At 42.3% G+C, this 12284-nt stretch overlaps 1 protein-coding gene across 2 annotated transcripts in view; it reads left to right on the plus strand.

The window, feature by feature from the left end:
- The window catches only part of LOC121148527 (myocardial zonula adherens protein), an 86406-nt gene that overhangs the window by 38725 nt on the left and 35397 nt on the right, over nt 1-12284 (plus strand). For both annotated transcript variants that reach the window (XM_040968591.1, XM_040968592.1), the window contains exons 9-10: nt 338-417; nt 2380-2485. In XM_040968591.1, the coding sequence (XP_040824525.1) occupies nt 338-417; nt 2380-2485 (186 nt within the window). The remainder of the gene's footprint in view (nt 1-337; nt 418-2379; nt 2486-12284) is intronic.

Below are 12284 nucleotides of genomic sequence, written 5' to 3' on the forward strand. Positions count from 1 at the left end.
GTGGTTTAATCCACTCTGCTACCATGTTGGCTTCTAGGGTAAACTTTTAAATGCATACATATACAGCACAGGGTACAAAGTGCACAGCTTGCCAGGTATATATTTTCTGTTGCTACTGTAACAAGTTCCTGCAAAACTAGTAGTTTAAAAATGTTATTTTATATTAGTACACACCAACAGATTAGGCACTTTTGGTGAACTTTCAGCTGTGGTTAAGTGTGTAAAACTGGGATGGGGCAGTAAGTAGATTTGAACACACTAGTGCTGGATATTTAACATGCATTCCCTGTGCAACTTGGGATCCACTGGTGAAAGCATCATTTACGGTTTGCTTTAGGAACGGCATCAGCTCCAACTTCAGCTAGCAGAACATGAAACAGAACTGTCAGGGGAAGTGGCTGATTCTGACAAGGAGAGGTAAGAGGCTGCATTTTGCAGTGTACTTAACTGGTTGGCATGCTGTGTCCTTGTGGGTGAACTGGACCCTTCTTTTCTCCCAATGCTTTGTATTCATTTAATTTTGCTTCTGATAATCTTTATTACTCCTTTTGTTTTGAACATCCTTTAAATGATCACTGTACTACACAACATAAGTTTTCATCAAACAAAAACATATTTACATTCAGCATGCAAGCTACGTGTTTCCTTTAGCCATTTTAAATACTGATATTAACCACAGCCTTAATCTTTGGTAGTTGTAAACTAGTGTTCTAAGGATGGGTACCATTTTAAAATTTTCTTTATAGTGTTTTCTCATAGAACAATATGACACATTTATTAGCAGACTCATACACACATACTCAGAGTATACATAATTTTAAGAATCCAAGAAGTAAATACGCTTGAATTTGTGCTTCCCAATATTTGAGTATTTTATCTACTTGGAAATGACCTAGATAGTTAATGAATATCTGACATTTTATTTAACTTAGTAATGCTAAAAGGATGTAGTTATCAAAGAGATTAGAGAAACCTTTAAAGCAAACATAGTTTACAACATAATTTCTAGTAGAAGCACATTTATACTTTTGTTCCATTTATGTCTATTTGATTTGTCCATTCTTAAGTCATAATCCTATTTTTATGACCTTAAACATGTAACAAAGTATGACTAAATTATATTTAATGCTGATAGACATATTTTCTTGACGGCAGAGAGGGGCCTTCTATCTATTGATTCATTACCCAAACACTTGCAGCAGTCAGAACTGGGACAGACCAAACCCAGGAGCCAGTGACTCAATCTAAGTACCTGCTGCCTCTAAAACTCTACATTAGGAGGAAGCTGGAGAGGGGCGTGAAGCTGGGATCAGAACTCAGGCACCCTGATAAGTGGTGCAGGTATCCCAAGCGGTGGTTAAATGTTGCAGCAAATGCTTGTTCCAGTAGGTCTGTTTTTACCCTAAGTCATGTGAGCTTGAAAAACATTTGGGTTAACTGTCTAACAAGGGAGTACTCAAATATTTTAAAGTCAATTTGACACCATCTTGGCAGTATACAAACACATGTGTAGACTTTAATGTATATGTTGACATATTAAACCACACACACATGTATGTGTATATGTCAAATGTAGACAGAAGCAAATGTTTGTAGTGAAGAGATAAGGGCAATATTCAACTCACTCATTCAAAGAGACATCTAGTTGAAATTATCTGCAAAAGAAGCACAATGACGTTGAAACATGATTAAAATCTTTGAGATGGGGTAGGAAATCTCAAAGACATGGAAAAAGAATGTCAAGTTTTAAGAAAGAATTTGGTTGTTAACCAGGTGAAAGAGAAAGAAAACCCAGAACAGGTGCCAGGGTAACACTACATCATAGGCATTTAAGACTCAGAAACCCCCACCTTAAGATTTATTTTATTTTTATTGTAAAGGCAGATTTACAGAGAGAAGGAGAGTTAGAGGGAGGGGTCTTCTATCTGCTGGTTCACTCCCTATATGGCCACAATGACTGGAGCTGAACCAATCCTAAGCCAGGATTCAGGAGCCTTCTCCAGGTCTCCCATGTGGGTGTGGGGTCCAAACAGTTTGAACCATCCTTGATTGCTCTTCAAGACCACAAGCAAGGAGCTAGATCAAAAGTGGTCACAAGAGTGGACAGCCAGAACACAAACCAATTGCCCATATGGGATGCCAGTGCTTAAAGGCAGAGAATTAGTTGAGCCGTCATGCCAGTCCTTCAGAAGCCTCTTTAAGGTAACTGACTGTGTTGGTTCATGGGCCACTTAGGGCTAAGAAGGAATTTCCACCCTCGTCTCCATTTTCAGACTGTCTCAGTCCAGTTGTCTCTTCAAATCAGTGGCCGTTTTTCTTCAAAGCTCACCTTTCTGCGTTGGTTTAGGACTGAAATTCCTTTTCTGTTGGTTGTGTTAGGTATCAGCAGCTGGAGGAAGCATCGGCCAGCCTCCGGGAGCGCATCAGACACCTTGACGATATGGTGCACTGCCAGCAGAAGAAGGTCAAGCAGATGGTCGAGGAGGTAAGTGCTGGTGCCAGGCCATGGTCCCAGGACTGCTTCTGGGGGTTGGAGAACTAAGGCCCGGCACAGATCAGGCACAACTCAGTTTCTCAGGGCTCCAGGAACACTTGCTTAGGCCATTGCTGTCTTTGTCTCATGTACTGGTGATTATCCCTCCCAAAGAGGGATCCTCCAGATTGAATGGTCGCAGTGAAGAGAGTGTGAACTGCATTTCTTGTGCTCACCAACATTCAAAGGACAGTGACATGTCAGGGGACATTCAGAGGACACATGGCTATGGGATGAAAGGGAGCATTAGCTCTGGCCTTTTTCTAATTCTGGTGTGTCTGGCTTCTTTTTCACTTTCTTTCCTTACCTGTTTTCCTCTCTGTTAGAAATGAATTTTGTTAATTTACTTACAAGGCAGAGAAAAAGAGAGGCAGAGAGATATAGAGAAAACGCTCCCATTCACAAATTTACTCCCTTAATGCTTGCAACAGCCAGGACTGGATGAGGCTAGACTAGAGGCAGGAGTTGGGAACTCAACCTACGTCTCCCATATGGGCAGCAGGGACTTGAGTGCTTAAACCACCACCACCTGCTGCTGCTCAGGGCATGGGTTACCAGAAAGCTGGAATCAGAACTGGAGTTGGGGTTGACTGCAGGCACCCTGATGTGGACTGTGGGTGTCCCAGATGGGGCCTTACTGCTGTGCCAGCTGCCTGCCCTTCTCTCCCTTTCTTTTCTTCCTCCTTCTTTCCCCCTATTTCTGTTGCATCTGTCTTTTTTTTTCTCTTCTATTACCCTTTATCTCTGTAATATGAAGCATGAAACCAAGTTATACATCTGTTCTGCTGGGCACAGCTTACATTTTTTTTCTAACTTAAAAAGGTAAGTCAAACATTTATATTTCTCCAAGATAAAAAGAGTTTTTACAACTGGTGTGAATGTCATCTGTCTTTCTTACAGTAATATTCAATAGAAGGAAGTCCACGCTGTGGTAAAGCTAATCATTTACTATTGTAGTTTTTTTTTTCCTCTTGCTTAATTAAAAAATCCAATGGAAAAACCTGACAGAAAAAGAACTGTTAATACTAGTGGGGTTATGAGAATTCCTCTGGGTCTAATTCTCTAACTCACAAAGAAAAGTTTCTGATTTAATTAAACATTTGGCCAGCAGTGGAAAGCTAAAACCACATTTTTTATATTAAGTAGCACCTTAAAATGTTACCTGTCTTACCCATGAATTATTAAAATTAAAAGCATATCTATCTTCCAATAAATAATTCATCCACATGGCAGATGGACAAAGAATTAAAAGTATGTCTTAACATCTCAATAATCCAAAGATGTTAGAGATGTTAGTGTAATGGGTTTAAGGTTGGGCAGTGGTGAGGATGGGGAGGCTCATCCTTTTTTGATTAAGTGTAGAATGCTTATTAGATATTAGATAAATCTTGTCCCCAAATGGAAAGTTCAAGTCATGCTGGGTTACATTGTGGCCATCACTGGGAATGATGGAGTGGCAGAGGCTCCAAGGAGGTAGAAACACACACACACACACACACACACGTGTCTTTGCAGCCCTTTAGTCCATCCAGGAAGGAGCTGTGCCAACCACAGTGCTGGGACGAGAGATCCTGCCCTGTCCTCAGCAGCAGGTGGATGTCAGGAGCCTTTCCCAAGGACAGGTGTGGCTGTGTCACAGCATCTCAGTGATCCTGGACTCTCAGTGCGTAACTTTGGCCTCCAGCTTTCACACTCATGACGTCTGGAGTCAGGGCAATCCCTTAGTTTTCCCTGTGTGACTTTTTAACTTGTGGGTGCTGCATGTCTTCTACTTCCCCTCATAAGGATAAGCTGGATTGTTCTCAGATATAATCGTAGGGAGCCATTATCCCAAACCTCAGGCAACTTGGCTTTTGATTCAGTTAAACTTTCATCTACAAGGATTTAAGACTAGTAGCGGGGGTGGGTGGGGTGGGGGGGTGGGATGGGGGAGGGAGACTAGTCTCGAAGTCAGAGACACTTATTTTCTCACGTACTTCCAGATTATAGCAAGCGTTGTAATTTGAAGGGAATGCAGGAATGTTTGTGTATTTCAGAAATAGACAAATGCATGCATATGTACATGTTTGGAAATAGGAAAGTGTGCAAAAATTGTTGTCCCTGCCTGGCTTGCTTTCCTGTGCTTTCATTGCTCCAAAATAAGCTCTGTAAGTTCTGAAGATGTGCTCTGGACGCTGGATCACTGGAGTGCCTCACAGGCTAAATTTGAGAGGACAGATTCAGACTTAGCACCACCTAGGGGCCGGCCAGGTTTTACAGTGAAACGAGAGAAAAAGTCTTTTTAAAGTTTTCATTCAAACTATCTATCTCGGATAGTAAAAATTGTTGGTCTGATATGCCTTGTTAGCTTATGTTATGAAAAAATTGGTTTAAAATTTTAATTTTTGGGTAGTCATTTATGGGAGTCCTTTTTTTAAGAGTCAGTAATGTGAAAAAGAGACATTGAAAATGAGCAGAGACATAGGAGTGGACCTGGGGGGGGAAGCTTTGGTAAATTCAGGGTGTCCTGGAAGGAAGTGGGGAAGATGGAGTCAGTGAGAGAGGAGGGAACTGAACCCTCATCACAGGAAGTGGAGAGAGAAGGCATTTGTATGTGCATTGGGATGCAAAGTTAGGCCAGAACCACTGGGTGGCACTTTCAAAGCTCATTATTTGAAATGAAGAGACATTGCTGATATGGGCTGGCCTGGAGAGGCGTTCTCCTTCCATTGTGGGCACATTGCTAGGAGTTGCAACACAAGTTGTCCAGTTCTGCATAGCTCTGTATTCTGAACGCCTCTGTGAGGGCAAGCTGGTCACTCCGGTCAGTATTCCTTCTAGAAGGAATCCTCCCTTGTTTATGATGCTGTGCCTGTTTCTGTGATCACAGCCTTATCATTACTTGGCGTAAGGAATGAGATCAGCAAGGTCATAAACTGAATCACTTCGATCACGAGGACTGGATTTTGAGAAATGCAGACCGCCAAACTGGCTGCCTGTGGAATTTTGAACATTGTCTTTAGGAGTGTGTTTTCATGTGTGAATTTCTGCTACCTGCTCTCAGAGGCAAACTGGACCTAGAAAAATAGTGTCAGCCTGTAAGTGTGACAGATATGGGGACACATTCTGTTCCTTTACATGGAATCCGGGCATTGTCTGCATCAGAGCCTTAATGGAACCAAGTATATCCAGGTTCCATCCATAGTTGGTTTGAAAAACTTAGTTTATTAAGATGCTGGATTTCTCTTTTTAGCTCAACACATCCAGGTGTCAGTACTGAGGTTCTTGGAATCATAAGTGTTCAGTGAAATGTTTCTTTCCTCCTTAGTAGAAAATCATTTAATAATGATAATAATACAACAAATCTGAATACCCAGTCACTGGCCCAGGATCTGCAATCCTTAGCTCAATAATGACTTGATTTCTATTTGTGAAGTAAGAACAACTTGTGCAGTGTAAGCAGAATTCATAGGGAAGCAGGTCCTTTTCTTCAAAAAGAAGGACATGTACTTATATTATGGCATCAAGTTCATTGAAAAAAGACAATACAGTGTCTTCTATTAAGTGTGGCACTGTAACAGAAATCTTCCATCCATGGGTTCACTCCCCCAATCGCCACAACAGCCAGCACCAGGCCAGACTAAAGCAGGGAGCCAGGAGCCAAGAGCTTCTTCCAGGTGTCCCACATGTATGCAGGGGCTCAAGCACTAGGGCTTCTTCTGCTGCTTTCCCCAGGCCATTAGCAGGGAGCTGGATTGGAACTGGAGCAGCTAGGACATGAAGCAGAGCCCATGTGGGATTCTGGTACCATTGGTGGAAACTATACCCAGTATGCCACAATACCAGGGACCTCCTAAACTGGAATTTTTTTCTGCTGAGTAAGTCTCCTTTTGTGGTGGACGTGAAAGATTAGGTGTTACCCTACTATCACCAGTTCTCACAGCACACAATGGCTCTGCCAGAAACAAACAAAAAAATAAGAGTCTCTTCCTCCCCAACCCTACATGAGCCTCTTTTGGACTTTTAAGAGGGTTTATTAGAAATATTAAGGGACTGGAAATTTACTCATCCACTCCCCAGAAATCCCCCAACACCTGCCTTGTGTTGGGCTGCCTGCAGGACAGGAGAGCTGGGCAGCTGCATTAGGCTTCTGCCTTGTCTATCTTACCCTTGGCTGTTGCTCTGGGCACTCCCTCACACAGCTTTCTGTGTGATCTCTTCAGTCAGTAGGCTGGTGGCTGCCCTTTCATCCATCTCCCAATGGCACTGTCTGGGGCCAACCCAAGCAGCTTTCCTATCCCAAAGACAGTGATTTAAGGGGGAATCTGATTGTTATTTGTCCTTCAAAAGGATGGTTGAAATTTTTGTCAGAGGTCATGCCATCAGGGTTCAGCTGCCTGAAATGAAGAATCATTTAACAAAAGTTTCTTTGCTGTATTCCAGTTCAGCCATTAGGCATCCTCTCATTTTTAATCATGTGTTCTTTAGCTCCCACTGCTGTTTGTGATTTGGGAGATGTGTCTTTCAGCAAAAACTCTCTAAAGGGAGTTTCTCTTCAGCTGCAGGGGAGATGTTCCTTAGACTTCTTCTGTGGAAAGTAATTGCACTCCTTCCTCTGTTTCCATACTGTAGGTGTTTAATCAGTGCTTTGGTGCAGTGCGTTGATTTTCTCATTACCACTCCACCCCAGGCTGCATATTACAGTCACCTTGGGGAGCTTTAACAAAATGCCTGCACCTGGCAGAGGGGGGTAGAAGGCAGACTGGAAACAGGTAAAACAACAAAAAAAATTTTTTTTTTTAATTTTGTTTCCTTAATTCTTCAGTGAGTCCAATCAGCAGCTGAGGTTGAGAGCCCATCCCTGGGAACCTGGCTGGCCTTGCTGGGTTTCCTGTTTGTGTTTCTGGCCAGCCTCTCACAAATACCTGGTTGAGCTGGAAGGCAAGGGATGACTAGAATAGGAAGGACCTGTGGGAGACAGCCATGGGGGGCAGCCACCAGGGACCAGCATCAGTTAAAGGAGAAAGTTAAAGTTCAAGTCTGTGCCTGAGTCTCAGGAGGGGAATCTTCGCTTCTGGGAGGAGTGTGGACAGCTCACTCCTTACAGCTGGATTGTCTTGGTCCTATCCATGTTGTAAAAACCTCAGACTGTTCAGTTGCACTGGGTGATAAGATGTTAAAGGTTGGATGAGGCACCCTTGCTAACCAGATAATAGACTTAAAGAGACAGAATCTACCATATGTCCTTGGAAGCTGAGATCTCACTGTTAATAAAGAGACCCAAGGTGGTTTTCATGGGCACTGTTCCAACTCTGTGTGTGTGTGTGTGTGTGTACACATATGTGTCTCAATCCTGGATGGGAGCTCTTCCCACTGTGTGTGTGTGTGTGTACACATATCTGTCTCTGTCCTGGATGGGCGCTCTTCTCACTGTGTGTGTGTGTGTGTGTGTGTGTACACACATCTGCCTCTGTCCTGGTTTAAATTAACCCTTCTGTCAATACAGAGCTCTTACATAAAGAGGACACACTGTACCTCTTTAGAAGGAAAAGAATACAATGCTTTGGATAGCATAAGCAAGAACTACTCCTCTAATGCAAACAGAGGACATTTTTGCCTTTCCCAAGAAAAGGTTTTGAATGTATTCAGTCTCTTGGATCCTCTAAAACAGTAATGGTATCCTTACAATGCGACAAACCAGGTAAGGGAGGCTAGATGTGAATAAGGCCTTTATATAGGTCAGGCTTTGGGTTTCTGACTCTCTAGCTAGTTGGCAAAATAGGGCTCCCTTTATCCACCCCTCCCCTCAAGCCAGACCCCTTGATTTGCCTCCTTTGGCTCAGAATCTACCTGTACCTCCTTCAGTGAAGAAAGCTTTATAGACAAACAGGGAAAGGTGGCTTGGGAAAAAGTAGTGAGAGTGGATTCTAGAATTAGACTGACCTGCATCTTCTCTAGTAGATGTGGGATTTTTTGGAAGTTAGTAGAATGGAATAAATATATCTACCTAAGTGAGTGAGGAATTTTGTTTTTCTTTCTTTTCTTTTCTTCTTCTTTTTTTTTTTTTTGGTGTAAGTGAAATGAGATGATGACGACTATAAAACACTTAACATGTCCATTGGAACACAGGAAATGCCCAGTAAATAGTAGCTGCTATTATTGGTACTACTATGGATAAAGGGCTTCCTGCTGTGAATATCGAAAGCAATGTGAGTTAAAAGCAAAGTAACTGTGTTGATTTCCTGACCAACAAACAGATCTGCCTTTCTTCCCTTTGGGAGTCCAGTCCCAGCTGGAGCTTTGGGTGCACTTCTCTCTTCTGTGTTGTGGGCTGCTTTCTAGCTTAGCCATTGGCGTTTTGACTGGAATATGTCTTATATAAAGAGGTTTTAAAAAATTAAATTCACTGTAAGAATTTTACATTTAAATGATTCAGCCATGTGCTCGGCACACAATCTGTTTTAAAACTGTGTCGGTGTGCTAAAATGTGCCAAAAGCCCTGGGGTTAGAGGATTCCAAGTCCCTGTAATTATCCACAAGGGGATTGGGAGAGGAGCCGTAGCACTGAGCCCACCACCCTAACCTGCTCAATTGAACTGTCTCCAGATCATGTCGCACGAGCTGTTCTCCAGATTTAGTCTCCGACTCTTTGGAAGATGATAAGATGGTAGCCTGCTCTGGGTCAGAAAAGATTCCCTTTATTGTTCGTGACTAGAAGAACACTTGTACATGGTCTGCTGGGAAGAGGCGCTTACCTTTGATGAGCCAAGGAACAAACAGGAAGGACATGCTCTTGAAAGGAAAATCTGACCTGGGGGCTCCCCACACAGTGTGTGTGTGTGTCTACTTGCGCAGTCTCCACTTCCATCAAGAGAATGCAAAGAGCTGCAGAGTACTTTTAGCCACCATGGGTTCCTAGACATCAAAGAGGAACAATGGAAAAAGACTACTCAAAAATTAATTCAGAAAGTGCCAGGTGGAGCCTGGCCTAAAATCTTGGAAAGTGAATCCTTACTTATGCAAAAGCTGCCAAGGACAACTGTTAAGGACATGAGATGAGAACTGAAAGAACAGCAGAACTCTGGGAAGGAAGTGCTTCTCATCCGAACATCCACCAGAAAACACAGAAACAGACACATGCCCACATAGCTTGATGATGTGTGTGTGTGTGTGTGTGTGTGTGTGTGTGTGTGTGTGTGTGTGGTGTGTGTGTGGCCCTGGGGAAATACTTTCTGAGTAGATAGCAACACTAGTCAGCTTAGCATTGTTCCTGTTAGCTTAAGAAAAGATTGGTTTGCTTCTTTCACCTTGGGCATTTGCATGAGTGGATAGTTGAATTAACTTCATGAAAAGGATAAGCCTGTTTATGGGAAGGGGATATATGTAGCAGAAATATATTAGAGTGAAGTATACTTTGTGAGTGTGGTATTTGCATGTATGTCTTCCTGGAGATGGTCACAGGTGCTGGTGGCACATCAAAACTTATTAAGGTACTTGAGAACCCTCCTAAAAGCAGCAGCCTTAGCGGGAGTGATACTAACCAGCATAAGCCAGTAGGCTGAGCTCACAGAGTTCACAAGGAGGCCCCAGTCCCTCAGTTGTGGGGCCAATTCTTTCTTCCTTCATGTCTCCTGGTAGAGTAGGCATGATGGTGCTCCCTTGTCATTATTTGGTCTTTTCTTTAGGTGTTTTGTTTTGGTTAGTGAGTAGTAGGTGGGAAAGGAAGCAAATGGATAACTTTATTAACCTATGCATGGGCACTTGTTTTGGAAGCAGACGCCAGATGCTCTTCTGGGTTTTCAGAATTCTACTAGGGAGATGCAAGTCAGATTTGAGAATCTGTCATCTAAATAGCACCCTCGCAAGGTTATGAACACTTTGGGGGACTTCCTTTTATGACTGTAGTGTTTTTCCAAATGTCTGGTGAAAAAAAAAAAAGTCCGGCTTTTGTTCTAGTGGAATGAATTTATTCCCCAGTTTTCAAAAAGCAAGATCATACAAACAAAGAAAGGGAAGGGCGTGAGATTTTTAGAGATAGTGGATCGATCACTCACTCCCACACTGGTACCCTCTATCCTTGGGGTTTCTTCTCTCCTGCTCTGGACAGTACCACGAGGACAGATTTGTCGAGCAGAAGGTGAATGTGGTTCCCAGGCTGATTCTGTGGCCCTCAGAGGACCCTCCTCAGTGCCCTGCCCTGGGTGCATCATCTCTTTTTGCCCTGGTCCTGGTCCTAGGCTAAAGTCAGTTTCCCTAGCTCTGAGCTCCTTGCTTCACAGGATCTACCTCAACATGCCTTTGCTGCTGTCTTAATTTGTTCTTCTCTGCCTACGCTGTACCAGGGTGTGAACTTGGCTTCTTGCCTGGCCAACCTGAGATGTATGTTCAGATCCTGCCCTGCCACCCCAGCCACTGCATCCCCATCCTCTCTTACCCTTGCTTAAATAGGATCCTTTATCTTGGACTTAACTGTTAGGGCTGCAGTTCTGTAAGCACTCAGGTCTTCACCCTTAGGAGGTGCTGCTCAAAACCTCAAGAAAGAATTTATTTACAAGAAATGAAAATGTTAGAGTTTTAAAGTCAGGTACTTAACTTAGGATTATTCATTTTCTTTTTTGTTTTAAACTTTAAATACTTGATCTGAAATGTGGAGAAAGAGCATGATTGTGTCAGCTTTTTACCCCTTTGTAGCTGTGGAAGAACCATTGCAGGTTTGTTTTACAAGTACTGATGTATGTATTCATAGTACAAATTGTCCTTGAGAGACAGGGAGGTACTTTCCTTTGTAAATGTCATTGTGATTGTTCTCAACTGCTTTGCAACCATGTTCTCAGACACCTGGGCCCCCAATCTGTGCCATGGGAAGTATGTAAGGCTAAGCAGTTCATGTTCCCAGTCATTACTAGCTGTTGAATGCATTCTTTATTTCAAGGGGGTGATGTGGATCTCATGTTCCCTCATTCACCCTGTGAAGGAGACAGTAGTTGCCCAGCTTTTGAAGCACAGGAAACAGGTTTAGGATCTTAAGAGCCAAGTAGCCAGCAGTCTCTTAGCAAAAAAATGGTGATGCTAGATCGATATCCTAGTCTTTGGCTTTGAGGCAGCCCTCATTCTTTTTGTCTTCCCTTTATAATAAGCAAGAATTGTGAATGCAGATCATTACAGAGGATGACAAAAATCCAGGTACCTGTCTCTAGAATTATCACGTTTAAGTTTTGACAAATTTGTTCCTGATTTTTTTAATAAAAAAAAAAACATTAAAGAAAAGGATCTCTTTTTAATTCCTCCGAATTTTGTTCCTCTTCCTTCTTCCACCACTTTCCCCACCCTTCCATCTATACACCTTTTCCAGAGGTAATTTGGTCCAGGCCAAGTTTCCAGATTTTTCCTACATACATATGTATGTATTCTACTTTGCAAGGGAATTTTAAAAAGTTTATGGAAACAGAAAGAAAACAAATTTTATTTTGGTACACAAAGTTTTGAAATCCGTGTGTAAATTTTTTCCAGTCCATGATTTCCACATTTATTTTAAAGTCATCTCCTGTAGCTTAGATTGTATGCTTAAATGTTTATTTCAAATTTATTTTAAACTATGGAAAATAGGTTTTGCGGTATATATGTTACAGCTTCCTCCTTTCCCCAGTTTTGTTTTCATAAGCTATCACATACAGATGTAAATTATTCACCTTTTGACTGTGTAATATACTTTTATAGTCTGTATTGTAGTTTATTCTATTGCTAGATGTTTAGTAGTTTTCCAGATCTTATT

Source organism: Ochotona curzoniae, unplaced genomic scaffold (genome assembly GCF_017591425.1).
Source record: "Ochotona curzoniae isolate NIBS_2020 unplaced genomic scaffold, NIBS_Ocur_1.0 scaffold_4701, whole genome shotgun sequence".
Classification (NCBI taxonomy): Eukaryota; Metazoa; Chordata; class Mammalia; order Lagomorpha; family Ochotonidae; genus Ochotona; species Ochotona curzoniae.